At 41.6% G+C, this 20,812-nt stretch overlaps 1 protein-coding gene across 1 annotated transcript; it reads left to right on the top strand.

Moving 5' to 3' along the window:
* Nucleotides 1-842: 842 nt before the first annotated feature.
* lrrc71 (leucine rich repeat containing 71) lies at nt 843-19,502 on the top strand. Its single transcript, XM_020499766.2, has 17 exons — nt 843-1,645; nt 1,805-1,843; nt 2,153-2,287; nt 3,026-3,145; nt 3,460-3,535; nt 3,768-3,842; nt 7,516-7,584; nt 7,674-7,833; nt 7,989-8,072; nt 8,384-8,458; nt 8,833-8,937; nt 12,043-12,130; nt 12,213-12,292; nt 12,393-12,419; nt 14,780-14,891; nt 18,193-18,284; nt 18,475-19,502. Exons 1-17 carry the CDS (start codon nt 1,570-1,572, stop codon nt 18,595-18,597), a joined length of 1,536 nt encoding a protein of 511 aa, XP_020355355.1. The 5' UTR covers nt 843-1,569; the 3' UTR covers nt 18,598-19,502.
* Nucleotides 19,503-20,812: the final 1,310 nt, after the last annotated feature.

Genomic DNA, 20,812 nt, shown 5'->3' with positions numbered 1-20,812 from the left:
CACGGGACTCGTCTGAAGGTAACCGGTACTGGTTTATATTTTTTTATGGAAGTGTGAGGGTAGTTTTGTGCCTACCCCAAAAATGGGTAAAATATTTTTTATATCTCATAGATAAAGGACAAACGCTTCAAAACCTTGTTTCTTATGATACATTTTTTGACTGTCTTGAAAAAAAAACATTTATAAATGTGTTATTCAATGCATTTCTTTGGACTATAGTAGTAAAGGCCAAATTCAATATTTTTTTTAATTATTTATTTAATCTTTTTTATACCGAAAAAGGCAAATGATCCATAGTATGACCATCTTAAAACAATTCCATATGTCAGACCCCCCCACCCAACGGCTTGGAATTAATCAAATAAAAGATAGGAATGATAAGTAGGCTTGAGGTATTTAAAAAAAACTTAGATGACCTAAAATAAAATATGAACAGTGACATCACGATAACAGAATGACGCAATAAACCCAAATCAAATGAATGACTCAATGAGGCCCGAGTAACAAACAGTAACAAAACCGTCTATTTGTTACTTGTGCACCGTGTCATTCATTTGATTTCGGCTTATTGCATCATTTTGTTATCGTGTCTGTTGGTTGATTTCTGGTATGTAGCTGGATGAACCACTGAACTAGGAGGTAACTGCCAAAATAAAGGAAACATCAATATAAAGTGTTGGCATTGATTCTACAACTGGAACTCTATAAAGACACCATTCTTCCAAGGAATTTACATAATTGAGTGTTTTGTTGATGCTGGTGGAAACCGCTGAAGGCGCAGCTCCACACAAACACACTTTAAACCCCTAATGCTCCTTTGAGACCCCTCTTTCAAAGTCAGTGAGATCTTTTTTATTCTAGCCATGCTAACCAAAATAATGGACAACTGGGCACTTTTATGCATGAGCCTTAGCATGATGGGGGGTGCAATAACTTAGGGAACCACACCTGCATGGAAGCACCTGCTTTCAATATACTTGGCATCCCTCGTTTAAGCAAGTGTTTCCTTTATTTTGGCAGTTACCTGCAGGTTTATCAAATAACTATATGAACTGTGGTCCAGAGAACATAAACAGGACAAGGAGAGTGCCCAAATCCATCCATCCATTGCAGGTAAAATATGTTGTCCTAGTTTTTATCTTGGCCAGGTCGCAGTTGTAAATGAGAACTTGTTCTCAACTTGCCTACCTGGTTAAATAAAGAAATAAAGAAATACAATTCCCTGGGAAAGGAGGGGCGGTTGGCATGGTGATAACGAGTAATGACGCCAGTCCAGCTCGCTCTGGCAGTTTCAAGCAAGTGAAAACAACTGAAAGTGGCGTAAATTGGACTGAAAGAAAACACACACAGCTTGCTAAAAGCATATGTCGCTAGATAGCAAGCGAAATATTACTTGTTCGTTTAGGAGGCTATAATGAAATGTTCATTTGACTAACGTCAGACTGTAACAACAGTAGCTATAGTATAGTTACAGTCAACATCTGTGGATTTTAGCTGGCTAGCTAGCTTGCTAACGTGACCTGCCTACTGTACTTACTTACTAGCTAGCTAAGCTACATCACCTTGAGGATGAAAAAGAGGGTTGAGAAAGTCGTGAAAGAGAAGGCAGCTGGTAACGTTGAGGATGAGTTTTCGAAAACTGCTGGTAAGAATGAAGGAATTCAGTCCCAGCCTTGCCTGACAAGTGCTATTTACGTAGACCGTGGTGCAGATGCAGAAGTTTGGCTTATTTTGTTATATATTTCGGTTGTTAATTAAATAGCTGAGCACTTCACTGTTCTTTGTCCTTTTCTCTGGCCATTAGGACTAAATATACAGGAGAAATGTCCAGTTCAGAGGATAGGTAAGATTTGAACCAGTAACATTATACATTATCTGGGCAGAGGAAGAGAAGATAAATATCACGAGTAGGCATATTCATCCTCCTCTGCCCAGATATACCCCAGTTGCCCAGATACTGGTTCAGGTAAGATTTTACTATTTTGGGAAATATATAGTACTGTACCTAACATTTTGTTTGTTGCTGCAGATTGAACTTTCTGTTTTTAATAACCTCAGTACAGTGACATTGTATTGCAAAACGGAATGGGTAGTCATAATGACAGATGGCATCACTGGATGTCATTCTGTGGTTTGATCCTCTCTCTAAAAGATGATTATCAGTGCTCTGGCAGCCTGGAGATGGACTTCCCTGAGCTGTGTTCTCTTCTGGGCATGAAGGAGATCCCTGCTGTAACCCCACGAGCCCCAGCCTCTGTCACTCCTACCACAGAGAGAGGCAACATGGGTAAATGACAGTCCACCAGCCATTCACATTAACCACCAAACTGTGGCGCTAAGCCTCATGTCTTACTCGTTTCTCTATTGCTAGGCCCAGGTTTGTTTTTAGATCAAAAAGGGGCTTAGGTATTGGACGTTGCAGGGGGCGTGACAATGGGCGTGGTCGACCTGTTGCTTTTTTAAGCCAATTTCCTGCATTTCAAAAACATTATCCATGAAGCTGAGAGAAATGTTTACAGTTTTAAAGTAAATTTACACACATTCAACATATTCTACCATGGAGCTGAGATAATTGTTTTGCAGTGTTAAAGCAAATTTCCCATAAATTCTATGCATTTTGCCATGGCTAATGCTGTGTACTTTTGCTCAAACATAAGAACAAAATCAGTACTGCTAAATTAATTGTTTTTGGAATTTTTTATTATACCTGTCTAGCTTTTATTTTGGTGATTTTTGTTCTCAATGATTATATTATAAAACTATTGGCCCATTTATATTTTCTACATACTTTATATATTTTATTCACGGTATACATTTTGTGTGTCTGTGCACACATTTCATTACACATTATTCCCAAGTTCTCTCATCGTCATTCAGGTTGTGTCCCAAATAGCACCCCATTCCCTATAATGTACTACTTTTGATCAGTGCCCATAAGTGTACTATAAAGGGAATAGGGTGCCATTTGGGACTCAGTCTCACTTTTTATTATTGCTGTTTATCATTTACATACTTGTGGCGTCAGAGGAGAGCCAGTCCCAGATGGGTGCTGGTATAGCGACCACAACGTGGTGCCCTAAACCACGCCTCCAAGTGGAGCTGGAGAGCGAGGACCCTCGCAGTATTAAAGAGGTCAGGGTGTGTGGTGAGAGCATAACTGAACCAAACATAATCCTTCACTGTCTGAACAACATTAGAATACTCCTAAAGTAAACAATGTAGTGTAGTTGTGATAGTAAACAACATACAGAAAAAATCTTTTAAAAATGAGTTGTTTTAAAACAATACTGCTTTCTCTCAAGAGACACTGACATTGACATTTGAACTGTACCACTTCTCTTACATATACTCCTCTTACACAGTGAACAATATAAATAGTACCATGTAGTGCAATTGTATGAACATAATTTGTAATGGCAAACAAGAAGTGTCAGAGCCATTGTTTCTGTCATTTCGTAGGGTGGAAGGTAGATGAGCTGATGGCTCGAGTGCTTAACAAGACACTTCCAGCCCTAAGCAACCTACAGAATCTGCAGTGAGTACTGTATTTAGATTGAGATGCATCTTTTTGTACTTCATGATATACAGTATTTGCCCAAAGCAAAGCTAAGCTCTATTGGGCATGTTCGGCATGTTTTTTTCCCCCAGCTAATGTTCTTTTCCTGGAAGAAACTGAGCAAAATATCCCACATTTATTGTTACTTGGTTGTTAGTGTAATGTTTGGGGGGTAGGCATTGCTCTTGCAATATTATCTTCTGTGTTGCAGTCTGTGGTGTGCTGGTCTGACGGGGCGAACTCTGACCTCCCTGAAGAATACAATATCTCTCTGCTCAAACCTAAGGTGATTGGATGATTCACCATATACAGTGCCTTCAGAAAGTATTCATTATACCCCTTGACTTATTTCACATTGTGTTACAGACCGAATTCAAAATGTATTACATTTATTATTTTCTCACTCATCTACATACAATACCCCATAATGACAAAGTGAAAGTGTTTTTAGAAATATTAGCACATTTATTAAATACAGAAATCTCATTAACATAAGTATTCACACCCCTGAGCCAATACTTTATAGAAGCACCTTTGGCAGTGATTACAGCTGTGAGTCTTTCTGGGTAAGTCTCTAAGAGGTTTCCACAACTGGATTGTGCAACATTTGCCCATTTAGTCTTTTCAAAATTCTTCAAGTTCTGTCCTTGCCATAGATTTTCAAGTAGATTTAAGTCAAAATTTTAACTCAGCCACTCAGGAACATTCAATGTCGTCTTGGTAAGCAACTCCAGTGTAGATTTGGCCTTGTGTTTTAGGCTATTGTCCTGCTGAAAGGTGAATTATTCTCCCAGTTCTGGTGGAAAGCAGACTGAACCAGGTGTTTCTGGTTCAGGATCTGAACCAGGTTTTTCTCTAGGATTTGCCTGTGCTTAGCTCCATTCAGGTTTTTTTTTTTATCCTGAAAAACTCCCCAGTTCTTACCAATTACAAGCATACCCATAACATGATGCAGCCACCACTATGATTGAAAATATGAAGAGCGGTACTCAGTAAGTTAAAGTTAACAGGGAAAGACCATAGTAACACTGCAAAAAGACTAGAAATCATGGTGAATAACAATCTAACACAGGATGCAGTCGAAATAGCAATAGCCTTCAATTCCTACTTTATTGACTCTGTTATGTTACTGACACAGAACCCCTCCACTGGTTTCTTGGGCTCAGTGCTAGTGAATGACACTCAACCTGTCTTCATCATAAGGGAGGTTTCTGAGTCAAAGGTGAACAAGGTGATTAGCTCACTAAAGAACTCCAAAGCCAAAGATGTGTTTGGGATGGACTCTACCTTTCTTAAAAACTACAAAGAGTCACTCATTGGCCCCATTACTAAGGTCACCAACACATCTATTGGTCTCGGTGTGTTTCCAAGGGTATGGAAGTCGGCCATAATAACGGCCATCTTTAAATCAGGCGACCCTGCTAATGTGAGTAACTACAGGCCCATTAGTATACTACCTGTGGTGTCAAAGGTTGTTAAAGTGTGTATCAGAACAACTGATTGCCCACCTCAACAACAGCCCCTTCACATTACACTCCATGCAGTTTGGCTTCAGAGCGAAACACTCCACAGAAACGGCCAACTGCTTTCTTCTGGAAAATGTGAAGTCCAAGATGGACAAAGGGGGTGCTGTTGGGGCTGTGTTTCTGGACCTAAGGAAGGCTTTTGATACTGTTAACCATGAGATTCTCATCACAAAATTGTCCAAGTTCAACTTTTCCCCTGATGCCTTGAGATGGATGAAATCATACCTTGAAGGCAGAACTCAGTGTGTCAGAGTGAGCAATGAGCTGTCGCCCACTCGTAGCTATGATGTGGGCGTGCCCCAAGGGTCAATACTGGGGCCCCTCCTGTTCAGCCTGTACATTAATGATCTGCCTTCTGTCTGTACTGGGTCTGAAGTTCAAATGTATGCAGATGATACAGTGATATATGTGCATGCAAAGAGCAAACAACAAGCTGCACAAGAACTCACTACTGTAATGGTCCAGGTTACAAAGTGGCTCAGTGACTCGTGTCTGCATCTCAATGTGAAAAAAACTGTTTGCATGTTCTTCACAAAGAGGGCAACAGATGCTACTGAGCCAGATGTCTATGTGTCAGGGGAGAAGCTCCAGGTGGTATCTGATTTTAAGTACCTTGGCATCATACTTGATTCCAACCTCTCTTTTAAAAAGCATGTGAAAAAGGTAATTCAAATAACCAAATTCAACCTAGCTAATTTCCGATTTATACGAAATTGTTTGACTACAGAGGTAGCAAAACTGTACTTCAAATCTATGATACTCCCCCACTTAACATACTGCTTGACTAGTTGGGCCCAAGCTTGCTGTACAACATTAAAACCTATTCAGTCTGTCTACAAACAGGCTCTCAAAGTGCTTGATAGGAAGCCCAATAGCCATCATCATTGTCACATCCTTAGAAAGCATGAGCTCGAGTTGGGAAAATCTTGTGCAATACACCGACGCATGTCTTGTATTCAAGATCCTTAATGGCCTGGCTACCCCTCCACTCAATATTTTTGTTAAACAGAAAACCCAGACATATGGCAGCAGATCCACAAGGTCTGCCATGAGAGGTGACTGTATAGTTCCCCTAAGGAAAAGCACCTTTAGTAAATCTGCAATTCTCTGTGAGAGCTTCCCATGTCTGGAATACACTGCCATCAGACACACATAACTGCACCACATATCACACTTTCACAAAATGCTTGAAGACATGGCTAAAGGTCAATCAGATTTGTGAACATGGTCCCTAGCTGTGTGTTGCCGCTCTCCATGTTGTCTGTTGTCTGTAGCTTGTGAGGTGTGGAAACACTTTGTTGCTTTTATGAATTTTGTCTTGCTGCTTTTTGTTTTATGTTGCTCTGTCTGTATGCTACGTCTTGCTTGTCCTATGTTGCTCTGTCTGTATGCTATGTCTTGCTTGTCCTATGTTGCTATGTCTTGCTTGTTCTATGTTGCTATTGTCTATATTGTAATTGTTTTTAATAACCTGCCCAGGGACTGCGGTTGAAAATTAGCCGGCTGGCTAAAACCGGCACTTTTACTGAAACGTTGATTAATGTGCACTGTCCCTGTAAAAATAAAAATAAATAAACTCAAACTAAACTCAGTAATGTGTTGTATGAGATTTGCCCCAAATACAATCAGGACAAAAAATGAATTGCTTCGCCACATTTTTTTGCAGTATTTTAGTGCCTTGTTGCAAACAGGATGCATGTTTTGGAATACTTTTACTCTGTGCAGGCTTCCTTCTTTTCCCTCTATCAAGTAGGTTAGTATTGTGGAGTAACTACAATGTTGTTGATCCATCCTCAGTTTTCTCCTATCACAGCCATTAAACTTTGTAACTGATTTTTAAAGTCACCTTACACAAAATTGTATGCGTGGGATACAGAAATGAGGTAGTCATTAAAATACACTATTGCACAAAGTCCATGCAACTTATTGTGGGACTTTAAGCAATTTTTTTTACTTACTCTTTTAACTTATTTAGGCTTGCCATAACAAAGGGCCTGAATACTTATTGACTCAAGACATTTCAGTTTTAAATGTTTAATTCATTTGTAAAAATAATAATTGCACTTTGACATTATGGGGTATTGTGTGTAGGCCAGTGACAAAAATATATATATATTTAATCCGTATTAAATTCAGGCTGTAAAGTGGAAAAAGTCAAAGGGTGTGAATACTTCCTGAATGCACCGTACCTATTCTCTTTGAATGTGCTTCACTACCTGTGTCATGGAGATATGCAGAGCATAATGAAAGAATATCTGGGCCCGTATTAATCAAGCGTCTCGGAGTAGTGCTGATTTAGGATCAGTTTTACCTTTTAGATTACAATGATAAGATTACATGGACAGTAGGGACCTGATCTTCAGGTAGCGCTCGTACTCTAAGACGCTTGATACAGTCAGCCCCTGAACTTCATGTTCTCTGTCTCTCGGTTAGGACTGTGGTTTTGGAGGGAAACCCACTACCAGAGCAGAGTTATCACCTCCTTATATCTGAAGACAGTATGTGAGTCCGTTTTTTATTTATTATTATATATATATTTTTCAATCATGCTTACACACACATTTCAATGATGATGTGTCACTGCAATACAGGCTTACTCATGTATCACTGCGTAATAACCGGATTGGCGAGGAGGGAGCTCGCCTGATTGGCTCAGCCCTCGCTACAGCCCAGACTGCCAACAATAATCTTCTGTCACTCAATCTGGCCTTCAATTCCATTGGTGATGCGGGTGCTGCTCATATAGCGCAGGTACTCTGGATGAGAGCATCTGCTAAATTAGTCAAATGTAAAAAATGTACTCCACTATTGTAGAAATGTGTTTTCCACATTTACCAGCCTTGAAGGATGATACGTGGGAGATTTGTTGTTGTATCAACTTCTTTCTCCCATATTTTTGCTACCAGGGTTTGCGTCTGAATCGCTCTTTGCTGTGTCTATCTCTGGCCAATAATCATATTGGAGACACAGGAGCCTCTCGTCTGGCAGAGGTGGGTACTTAACCGCTTACAAATGATTCCCCTTTAAAAATAAACTAAGAGTTTTCAAAGGGTGTATAACAAATGGCACTCCATTCCTTAAATAGTGCATTACACACACATTTCAATGATGATGTGTCACTGCAATACAGGCTTACTCATGTATCACTGCGTAATAACCGGATTGGTTATAATAATAATTCCCTATGGGCCTGGTTTGAAGTAGTGCACTACATAGGGAATAGGGTGCCATTTGGGATTCAAGTCTTTTTTTGTATCTTTACCCTCCCAATGATCTCTCTCTCTCTGTGTGGGATCCTTAGGTGCTGGGTCCCTTTTCTCTGACCCATGATGAGGTTGTTGAGAGGAGGAGGCTGCTGCTCAGAAGAGACCTGTCGGTGAGAGCGGAAAGCACACCTACACACTACTTTTCTTAAATGAATTTTTTTTAGTACTGGGGCAGTCCCACTTCTTTTTATATATTTGCTTTTCATATTTTTTTTATTAGATAGAACAATAAAAGACTGACAGGAAAGGTAGGAAGAGAGAGAGAGAGTGTGCTAGAAAAGCAGTGTGCCAGATTTAAACCCACGCTCTCACTGGGATATGTATTCTGGAGGCAGCGGCTTAGACCGCTAGACCATCCCAAGCCACACACACACACCTACACACTTCTATAGAAGAATAACACACCAATAGCTACACACTAACTCAAACTAAACTGCACGCACACTAATCTGATCCTGTTTTCTCTCTCTCTCTGTCTTCCCAGCCCTCTCATGCTGACTCTAAGTGTGAACGACCTCTCTCCATCCCCAGCAGCTCCTCACTGGAGCGCAACGTCAGCAAAGGAGCCAAGGGTGCCTCCAAGAAAAAAGTACCTACCAGAACTCGGGGCTAGTTTCCCAGACACTGACTAAGCCTAGTCCTGGACTAAGACATGGTCTAGGAATGGGGTTCCCAAACATTTTGGGCTCGTGACCCTATTACAAATCCGTCAGACAGTACTTCAATCTAAAGCAATTATGGTTTGAAGTGACTGTATTGTATCAGAAAGATATTGGGAAGTTCAGATCATCAGGCAAAAATTGGATATGATCTTCTATGTAGAAAAGAACGCCATCATTGTTTTGAATTTGGTGCATGGTCCTGTTCTTTCTAATGAATCCTGCATGGCCTGTGAGCATTGTAGAGGGAAACAGACAATAAAAATGTGTTCCTGAGAGTCTTAGGTCGGGTTCCCCTGTGGCGACGATGAATGCATCAAGCAATGGTTGTGTGCCTAAGGCTGTTGCGATGACCGTATTACCGCCACACCGGCAGTCACGAGTCATGAAGGCAGTCAAATTCCACATGACCATTTAGTCATGGTAATTAGGCTTCTCCAGGCACTGATGTTGCTGCTGGTCATTCGTGACCACCACAGCCCTATGTGTACCACGTCATCGACTGTGCCGTCGGGCACCAGATTTCTATAACATGACGTGGTCAACTGATACGTAAAATAGCTATCCAGGCGTTTTAAGATCTGGCATGCGTCAGCAACGTCAGAGCAGCAGCAGACGACTTTAGCTTTCGGGAATGGGGTCCTAATACAGGTAACTGCAAAAATAAAGGAAATGCTTTACTAAATGAGGGATACAAAGTATATTGAAAGCAGGTGCTTCCACATGTGTGGTTCCTGAGTTAATTAAGCAATTAACATCCCATCATGCTTAGGGTCATGTATAAAACTACCCAGTTGCCCATTATTTTGGCTACCATGACTAGAAGAAGAGCTCTGACTTTTTAAAGAGGGGTCTCAATGGAGCATAGGGTGTAAAAGTGTGTGTGTCAGTCACTAGATCTCAACCCGATCAGGAGATTATGGAGTGGTGCCTGAGACGGCGTTTTCCACCACATCAACAAAACACCAAATTATCGACTTTTTCATGGAAGAATGGTGTCGCATCCCTCCAATAGAGTTCCAGACACTTGTAGAATCTATGCCAAGGCACATTGAAGCTGTTCTGGTTCATGTTGGCCCCACACATACTGAGACACTTTATGTTGGTGTTTCATTTATTTCGGCAGTCATCTGTAGCGTATAGCTTCAAAAGTTAGAGCCACATTTGAAGGAAGGAAGGAAGGGGAGAGGGAGATAATTTAAGTGATGTACAGTGTATTCAGACCCCTTCACTTTTCCCACATTTTGTTATGTTACAGCCTTATTCTAAAATAGATTAGATTATTTATTTTCCTCAATCTACACACAATACCCCATAATGACAAAGCGAAAACAGGTTTTAGAAATGTTTGCAAATGTACAAAAAAACTACAGAAATACCTTATTTAACATAAATATTCAGACCCTTTGCTATGAGACTTGAAATTGAGCTCAGGCGCATCCTGTTTCCATTGATCATCCTTGAGCTGTTTCTATTACTTGATTGGAGTCCACCTGTGGTAAAGTCAATTGATTGGACATGTTTTGGAAAGGCACATGCCTGTCTGACTATATAAGGTCTCACAGTTGACAGTGCATGTCATTGCAAAAACCAAGCCATGAGGCCATGTCGAGGCACAGATCTGGGGAAGGGTACCAAAAAATAACTGAAGCATTGAAGGTCCACAAGAACACAGTGGCCTCCATCATTTTTAAATGGAAGAGTCTGGAACCACCAATACTCTTCCAAGAGCTAGCCGCCCAGCCAAACTGAGCAATCGACGGAGAAGGGCCTTGGTCAGGGAGATGACCACGATCACAATGGTCACGCTGACAGAGCTCCGGAGTTCCTCTGTGGAGGTGGGAGAACCTTCCAGAAGGACAACCATCTCAGCTGCGCTCCACCAATCAGGCCTTTATGGTAAAGTGGCCAGAAGGAAGCCACTCCTCAGTAAAAGGCACATGACAGCCCACATGGAGTTTGCCACAAGGCATTTTAAAGGACTCTGACCACGAGAAACAACATTCTCTGGTATGATGAAACCAAGTTTTAACTCTTTGGCCTGAATGCCAAGCGTCACGTCTGGAGGAAACCTGGCACCATCCCTAAGGTGAAGCATGGTGGTGGCAGCATCAATGCTGTGGGGATGTTTTTGAGGGGCAGGGACTGGGAGACTAGTCAGGATCGAGGGAATGGTGAACAGAGCAAAGTACAGAGAGCTCTTTGATGAAAACCTGCTTAGGACCTCAGACTGGGGCGAAGGTTCACCTTCCAACAGGACAACGACCCTAAGCACACAGCCAAGACAACGCAGGAGTGGCTTCGGGACAAGTCTCCGAATGTCCTTGAGTGGCCCAGCCAGAGCCCGGACTTGAGCCCGATCGAACATCTCTGGAGAGACCTGAAAATAGCTGTGCAGTGACGCTCCCCATCGAACCTAACAGAGCTTGAGGATCTGCAGAAAAGAATAGAGAACCTCCCCAAATACAGGTGTGCCAAGCTTGTAGTGTCATACCTAAGAAGACGAGGCTGTAATCACTGCCAAAGGGGCTTCAACAAAGTACTCGGTAAAGGGTCCAAATACTTATGTAAATGTGTTATTTCAAGGTTTTTATTTTTTATACATTTGCAACCATTTCTAAAAACCTGTTTTTGCTTTGTCATTATGGGGTATCGTGTGTAGATTGATGAGCAGAAAAAAACTATTTAATACATTTTAGAATAAGGCTGTAACGTAACAAAATGTGGAAAAGGTCCAGGGGTCTGAATACTTTACGAATCCACAAGGCGCATTTGTAAATGAGACCTAGGTCTCAATATGTCTTCACTGTTAAAATAAAGGTAACATATACATATATATATATATATATATATATATATATATTTTTTTAAATCAGACGACCCCCACCGTTGGTCACGACCCCAAGTTTGGGAAATGCTGTTCTAGGCTTAAACTGTCTCAGGGAAACCACCCATACAGTATGATCTCTTTCATAAACACACAGAAAAAAAAGGTTCCTTCATATTCAGATTAATCACTTGATTTTTTGTTTTAGGACACAGCCAAAAAGGATGAGAAGCCAGCAGCAAACCAGACAGGAGGGGTAGCAGGAAAGAAAGAGGAACCAAAGTTGGCCAGAAAAGGTAAAGCATTGTCATAAACCCTTATGATAACCATAATATTTCTCTCTCTTTCTATAACCGTTTTTCTTGTTCCCTCTTTCAGCCTCTGACACCAAGTTGCCCCGGGGTAAAGGGGGAAAGTCAGGGGGTAAAGAGAAGCGCCCATCTGTGTTGGATCAAGAGGTACCAATAGAGACCCTGTTAGACTCAGGTTAAATGCATTGTATCCCCTTGGAAATATGTACATTGTGGACAGCTCATGTCCCTCTGTTTCTTTCTGCAGGAGAAGGCCAATGCTACACAGAATAAGGTGTGCTTGTTTGGGTGTATGTGTACATTTCAGTTTGTCTCACAGATGACACCATGTTTGTGTTTCTTTTCAAAGAGAAAAAGCTTAGACTGTGAAATGCACAATGTTTGGATTTGGTGGATATACAGTGCATTCGGAAAGTATTGAGACCCCTTGACTTTTTCCACATTTTGTTACATTACAGGCTTACTCTCAGATTTATTAAATTGTTTTTCCCCCTCAATCTACATACAATACCCCATAATGACAAAGCAAAAACAGGTTTAAAAAAAACTGAAATATCACAATTGACATATGTTTTCAGATCCTTTACTCAGTACTTTGTTGAGGCACCTTTTGCAGAGATTACAGCCTCGAGTCTTCTTGGGTATGATGCTACAAGCTTGGCACACCTGTATTTGGGAGTTTCTCTGCAAATCCTTTCAAGCTCTGTCAGGTTGGATGGGGAGCGTCGCTGCACAGCTATTTTCAGGTCTCTCCAGAGATGTTCAAGTCCGAGCTCTGGCTGGGCCACTCAAGGACATTCAGAGACTTGTCCCAAAGCCACTCCTGTGTGGTCTTGGCTGTTTGCTTAGGGTCGTTGTCCTGTTGGAATGTGAACCTTCGCCCAGGTCTGAAATCCTGAGCGCACTGGAGAAGGTTTTCATCAAGGACCTCTCTGTACATTGCTCCTTTCATCTTTCCCTCAATCCTGACTACTCTCCCAATCCCTGCTGCTGAAAAACATCCCCACAGCATGATGCTGCCACCACCATGCTTCACCGTAGGGATAGTGCCAGGTTTCCTCCAGATGTGACACTTGGCATTCAGGCCAAATAGTTAAATCTTGGTTTCATCAGACCAGAGAATCTTGTTTCTTTACTGACTGTCCCCATGGGGAAATTTTGTTGCAGTGTCATGTACAAAACAAATTGACAATACAACTTTCATAAGTTACATACCATTAAAAAGAGACTAGCCTGCTGGCCTTACTCGGTGGATAGGAACATTAGCCCGAGCTATTTAGGAGGAATATCACACCTGGCACAAATTATTGTCTAGTTCTGTTTTTCTTTCCGAGGGATGCACTATACCTGCGCCCAGAGGGGAGTAGTTTAAAGTCCGGGTACAGTGGGTGGCTTGGGTCTAAAATTATTTTGTGAGCCTTGCGGAGGGCCATGACCTTAAAGTTCTCATCCAGGCCTGTCTGTTTGACTCCAAGTACCTTGCTTGATGTGGTGATGATCCTTCTCAGCATATTTCTCTGGCTGACAGTAGAATTGCCAAACCAACAAACAATACAAAAAGTGAAAACTCAATGAAAGATTTGTAAAACAGAGTCAGTATAGTACAATTAACATTAAAAGATCCCAGCTTTTTGAGAAAGTACAGTCTCTGTTGACTATTTTTGTAGATCAGTTTCTCATGGTCAGAGTCCTTTAGGATCCTTTTGGCAAACTCCAAGCGGGCTGTCATGTTCCTTTTACTGAGGAGTGGCTTCCATCTAGCCACTCTACCCTAAAGTCCTAATTGGTGGAGTGCTGGAAGGTTCTCCCATCTCCACAGAGGAACTGGAGCTCTGTCAGAGTGAACATCTGGCTCTTGGTCACCTCACTTACCAAGGCCATTCTCCCCCGATTGTTCAGTGTGGCCAGCTCTAGGAAGAGTTATTGAGGACTTACAATGCTGCAGGAATATTTTGGTACCCTTACCCAGATCTGTGCCTCGACTCAATCCTGTCTATGAGCTCTACGGACAATTCCTTTGACCTCATGGTTTGGTTTTTGCTCTGACATGCACTGTGAACTGTGGGACCTTACATAGACAGGTGTGTGCCTTTCCAAATCATGTCCAATCAATTGAATTTACCACAGGTGGACTCCAAGTTGTAGAAACATCTCAAGGATGAGCAATGGAAAGAGAATGCACCTGAGCTAAATTTGAGTCTCATAGCAAAGGGTCTGAATACTTATGTAAATAAGGTATTTCTGTTTTTTTATTTTAATAGATTAGCTAAAATGTCTAAACCGGTTTTCACTTTGTCATCATGGGGTATTGTGTGTAGATTGAGGGGGGGGGATATTTTATCAATTTCAGAATAAGGCTGTAACGTAACAAAATTTGGAAAAGGGGAAGAGGTCTAAATACTTTCCTAATGCACTGTACGATGTACATAAAACTAACAACTGTTAAATCATTATTACCATTGTATGTCCAATCAAACTCCATCAATATTTTGATACTGCGTTGCATCCCAAATAGCACCCTATTCCCTTCATAGTGCACTACTTTTGTCCTGATCAAAAGTAGCACACTATAAAAGGAATAAGGTGCAATATGGCACACAACTCACATCTTTTAATCCAGTTTCCCTCCACCAGTCAGCAGAGTTGGTTGAGACAGTGAGCCCCCTGCTGGAGCCGGGAGTGCAACACACTGGAGGCCGAGTAATTCTGCCTGGGAACACAGCCCTCACCTCCCTCAACCTAGCAGGTCAGATTCCACACAATTCCCAGAGACTCATTACTTGGACTCGAGTCACAACTTTGATGACTTGAGACTCAACCTGATAGAAAAGAACTTGCGACTTGATTTGGACTTTGAGCCTCAAGACGCGGGACTTGACTTTGACTTGAGACTTGAAATGATCTGGCCAGGTTTTTGTAATGTTTTGTCACTCTACGGCACAGAGTCTCCGTGGATTACTCTCCACGCAGCCAGAGACAGTAGCCGCAGCATTGTCCTTGCAAAAAAAACCTGCAACAGATTGGCTAGAGAAACGCACACTTGTCACTGATTGGACCAGCAAATTATCAACACAGGGCGGGAGAGCTAGTGAACAGATTACTGATTTGATGTACAGCAATAGGATCGGGTACAGCGCAAATGTCAAAATGTAAGGAGACAGGATTGCCATAATAAATAAATATTCAGCTCTAAAAATTGTCTATCCACTTGTTCTCTCCAAACACCTGCCAGTGGAGAGAGCTTTGTTCTCTTGTTGAAATGTTTGCTGTTACTTTCACACGTTTAAATGCATATGTGGTAAATCTATACTGGACAAAAATAAACAGAACATGTAACAATTTCAAACATTTTAGAGTTACAGTCCATATAAGGAATTGAAATAAATTCATTAGGCCCTAATCTACGGATTTCACATGACTGGGAATACAGATATGGATCTGTTGGTCACAGATACCTTAAAATATGTAGGGGCGTGGATCAGAAAACCAGTCAGTATCTGGTGTGAGATGTCACAGCATGACACATCTCCTTCGCATAGAGTTGATTCTGGCCTGTGGAATGTTGTCCCACTCTTCAATTGCTGTGAGAAGCATCCCAAACATGCTTAATGGGTGGCATGTCTGGTGAATATGCAGGCCATGGAAGAACTGGGACATTTTCAGCTTCCAGGAATTGTGTACAGATCTTTGAGACATGGGGATGTGCATTATCATGCAGAAACATGAGGTGATGGCGGCAGATGGCACGACAATAGACTTCAGGATCTCATCACAGTATCTTTGTGCATTCAAATTGTCATCGATAAAATGCAATTGTGTTTGTTGTCCGTAGCTTATGCCTGCCCATACCATAACCCCACCATGGGGCACTCTGTTCACAACGTTGACATCAGCAAACCGCTTGTCCACATGATGCCGTACACGCCGTCTGCCATCTGCCCAGTACAGTTGAAGCCGGGATTCATCCAAGAAGAGCACACTTCTCCAGCGTGCCAGTGGTCATAGTTATTTGACAGTTTGTGCAGAATTCCTTTGGTTGTGCAAACCCACAGTTTCATCAGCCGGATGGGTGGCTGGTCTCAGACGATCCCGCAGGTGAAGAAGTCGGTTGTGGAGGTCCTGGGTTGGCGTGGTTAAACGTGGTCTGAGGTTGTGAGGCCGGTTGGACATACTGCCAAATTCTCTAAAACGACAATGGCATTAACATTAATTTCTCTGACAACAGCTCTGTTGGACATACCTGCATTCAGCATGCCAATTGCACGCTCCCTCAAAACTGGACACATCTGTGAAATTGGGTTGTGTGACGAAACTGCACATTTTAGGGTGGACTTTTATTGTCCCCGGCACAAGGTGCACCTGCGTAATGTTCATGTTTAATCAGTTTGATATGGCACACCTGTCAAGTGGATGGATTATCTTGGCAAAGAAGAAATGCTTACTTACATTGATGTAAACACATTTGCGTATGGAACATTTCGGTATCTTTTATTTAATCTCATGAAACCAACACTTAACATGTTGCGTTTCATATTTTTGTTCAGTGTATATATTCCATCTAATCCTAAAATAATTGCTAGCGTTTCAACATTCCATCCCTGTACTGTTTATTGAAACACTTGGACATTTCTGTTTCATGTTTTCATGTACCATTTCTTACCTTCCGAGTGGGCACGATGTTCATTGCGAACTTTCATGTGCACAAGACTCATGACGTAGAAATTCTGTTAATTGAATTAAATATGGTTTCGTGTGTTTGTCAACAGCAAACATTTCAACAAGAGAACAAAGTGCTCTCCAATGGTGAAAGCGCCATATCATACAAAATATACAAGCAGATTGACCAAATATACATGGGCAATAGCCTCTGATACAGAAATTGTGGTTGTGTGTACCGTAATAGGAGTGTGCGAACCTCAGTGTGTCGGTAGCAGTGCGTGGGTAAAATCAGTAAGTAGAAAAAACATGTGGACTCACCCTACTTGTAGAGAAATGCCAATACCATCCTCCTGTCTTTCATGTTGCCGAAACAGTCTGTGACTCTGTCATACAGTATACGCTTTTAGTTTTTGTTGTCCTAGGCTACCTGGCTAAAATGCTTGGTTGCTAGACTAACTTCCTATCATGGGCAACAATTAGCCAGCTAGCTAACATTAGCCTTCTACATATTGAACTTACATCCTCTCAGGCCAGATGAAGAATGTATGAATTCATGGTTGGGTCAGAATGACTAATCATTGGCCAGTACAAAGAATTAAGTCCAAATTCATATCTCCATCCATGGCTTATTTAGGAAAGGGAACATTTTAGCTAGCTAGCCAACGGAGGACAACAACACAACTAGAGGCAACTGTAACAGTATAGCTTCCGTCCCTCTCCTCGCTCGAACCAGGGACCCTCTGCACACATCAACCACAGTCACTCACGAAGCGTCGCGCCACAAAAGCCGAACAAGAGGAACAACTACTTCTAGGTCTCAGAGCGAGTGACGTCACCGACTGAAACACTATTAGTGCGCACCACTGCTAACGATCTAGCCATTTCACATCGGCCACACAACAATTCCATTTTTTTCCCAAAACGTGCTGTAGACTAGTGAAAGCCTCAATAAATAAAGATGTGTAATGACTGGTTCAACTACAAGTCTAGATTTAATTTTACTTGACTTGCTCTTAGAATGCAGGACTTGGACTTGACTAGAGACTCAAACCTTGTGACTCTAATAATAGTGACTTGGTCCCACCTCTGCCACTTTCACAACACAGGTTGCGTCCATAATTACACCCTACTACTTTAGACCAGAGCCCAATGGGTACATTTGACCAGAGCCCTATGGATCCTGGTCAAAAGTAAAGCACTTTATAGGGAATAGGATGCCATTTGGGACATACTAACAACATCCTCAGTGAAGGCAGCTTTCATCACATGGGAATAACTGCTGTAGTTGTGACATTGGAAGATTTTTTATAATAATTATAATGTGATGTTGAAGTGAGGAAGTATTTTTTTTTTACAATGACTTCAATCGTCTTTGTATTGGGATGTAGGCAACAGGCTTTCAGAGCAGTCGCTGCTCCTCTTCCTGTCCTCAGTGGGGGCGCAGACTGAAGGGGGAGGTCTGCTTCGTCTCTGTCTCAATGTGAGTCTTGTCTATTCAAGCTCTTCCGTGTGTGTGTGTGTGTGTGTGGTGCATTGATCTGCTTTTTTTGTGTGTTTGTTGCTGGGTCAAAAGCTTGAAGATTCGTATAATTAAACAACTTAATTACTCCTGTTGACAGTGTCCTTAACACTGAATGTGACCCCAGTCCACTTCTCTTTTTTTTCTGCAGAGAAACCGCTTCCCTCCAGACTGTGATTCCTTCCTCAAGATAAAAGAACTGATGTCACTCAGGGATCCTCTCAACAAAACGGCCTCTGCTCAAGTAGATGACGAACAGGGGCAGGCAGCATAAACTATAGATAGCAGAGTGAAAATCTTAACTCCCCTACCCATTTTGTTATCGTGGGTACCAGAACCAATTTGTGCTATCATTCCACACCTTGCCACTCCTTGTTTGGCATATGACAATAACTGGCATGATAGCAGGTCTGGTACCCAGGCTACCAATTTGTTTCTCAATTTGAATTACAAATTGATGTTTTTCCTGCTAGTGCCCCATTTATATTTCCACGTGTCACTTGTCTACTCTAGTCCAATCAATAAACAAAAACAATGACATGAAATACTACACACCTCCACAACTGTTCACTTCATAAGAGGTGAAATCTTTAACTCTGAAAATAAACAGTTGTAGGAATCAGGATGCAAAATAATTTCAAGAAAGCAAAATATTTTTTTTGATAGGATGTTCTCTGTGATTCTTAATGTAAACATTTAGGGCAGTAGTGTATCTGTACAGGCACTCCAGTTATCAGTTCCTTCATAACACTGCAGCAGTGTGATGGCTCTCCATCAATGCACATTGGATGCATTGTAGTTTATGAATTCCATTCAAATGTCTTTGTATATCAGCAAGCTCCTGATTTAGTTAAAACATTTATGATACCAAGCCAAACAAAGCACAAAAATAGCGATCTGTTTTACATACTTTTTAGTTGTCACTTGAAAGGTGCCAGCACGCACCAGGATGTGAAAACGAGTCTCTACTGGTGAATGCATTTCAAGACAAATTTGTGAAGGCACATTGGACAACATTTATTTCATGCCTCTGTTACCTGCTAGATAAACTTTAAATGAGCTGCAATGGATGGGATGGGGACATCCTTGGTACTCCTGCCAGTATTTTACACTCTCAGCACCTGATGTGTCAACGTTCAGCTCCATCCAGCGTGACACCCAGGCAAACAATGTAAAAAAAACAAAAAAAACATGAATTGTTGCATCATTAAATTGGGGTTATGATGACAGTATTGTGTTACCGTGACGTTACGTTTTTTAAACTATATAAAAGGGGCTGAATCAACGTTAAGGTCATTCAAACCCATTAGCTCCCTTTTGATAACAGTAATACTCCAATTGGCTAGTTAGGAGTTTATCAAAGCATCAGCAGCTTCAATACAAAAGTTGGTAGTTGATTATTTGGCCAGCATATTGTCTGAAACCAGAGGAAGATGATCCACCTCAACCCAAGTCTGCTTGGGGGGAGAATGTTGAGTGGAGACCGGCATTTTGCTATTTCCCCATGTGCAAAGAGGTTGCCTTAACATGCTTGCTTCGTGTGCGCGAGCGTTGCAAAATAAATGTACACATGTTATTCAATCATTGCACTCACACTGCTCGCACTTATCAACGAGCATCTGCGTAGCCAGTCGCTAAAATACAACTCTGTTCTATTTGTGACATTTGACACGGTGCAAGTCCCGCCTCTCCTCATTGGTTTTTAGGAGCATATACTCACGTGGGTGATTGAAAGATTGAGAGCAGACCCCTGGACCTTAGTTAATCTTAGTAACATAATAAAGAAATCCCATTAGAAATACGTCAATTTAAGCTGGAGATGCTTTGGATGCGTCCACCGCCTACGTCGCACTTCCGCATCTGCGGTGAAAGGTGGCAGAACTAGAGTGGTGATTGTCAGACCATGAGACATCACAAAAATAGGTATTCTCAGGAAACCGTCTGTAGTGTCCAAACGGTTGGACCTATGAACTACACTGAAGAAAAATGTAAAACGCAACATGGAAAGTGTTAGTTCCATGTTTCATGAACTGAAATAAAAGATCCCAGAAATGATCCATACACACAAAAAGCTTATTTCTCTCAAATGTTGTGCACAAATTGGTTTACATCCCTGTTAGTGAGAATTTCTCCTTTGTCAAGAGAATCCATCCACCTGACATGTGTGGCATATCAAGAAGATTAAACAGCATGATCAAGATGAAAAAGCATCATTACACAGGTGCACCTTGTGCTGGGGACAAAAGGCCACTCTACAATGTGCAGTTGTGTCACACAACACAATGTCACAGATGTCTCAAGTTGGAGCTTACAATTGGCCTACTGACTCCAAGAATGTCCACCAGAGCTGTTGCCGGAGAATTGAATGTTAATTTCTCTACCCTAAAGCTGCCTCAAATGTCATTTTAGGGAATTTGGCAGTGCGTCCAACTGGCCCTCACATCAGTTTGTAGCCCAAACGGTTCAGACGCTACAAACAGAAGTTGGCA

Source organism: Oncorhynchus kisutch, linkage group LG14, assembly GCF_002021735.2.
Source record: "Oncorhynchus kisutch isolate 150728-3 linkage group LG14, Okis_V2, whole genome shotgun sequence".
NCBI classification, from domain to species: Eukaryota; Metazoa; Chordata; class Actinopteri; order Salmoniformes; family Salmonidae; genus Oncorhynchus; species Oncorhynchus kisutch.
This window is presented reverse-complemented; position numbering and strand designations above follow the sequence as displayed.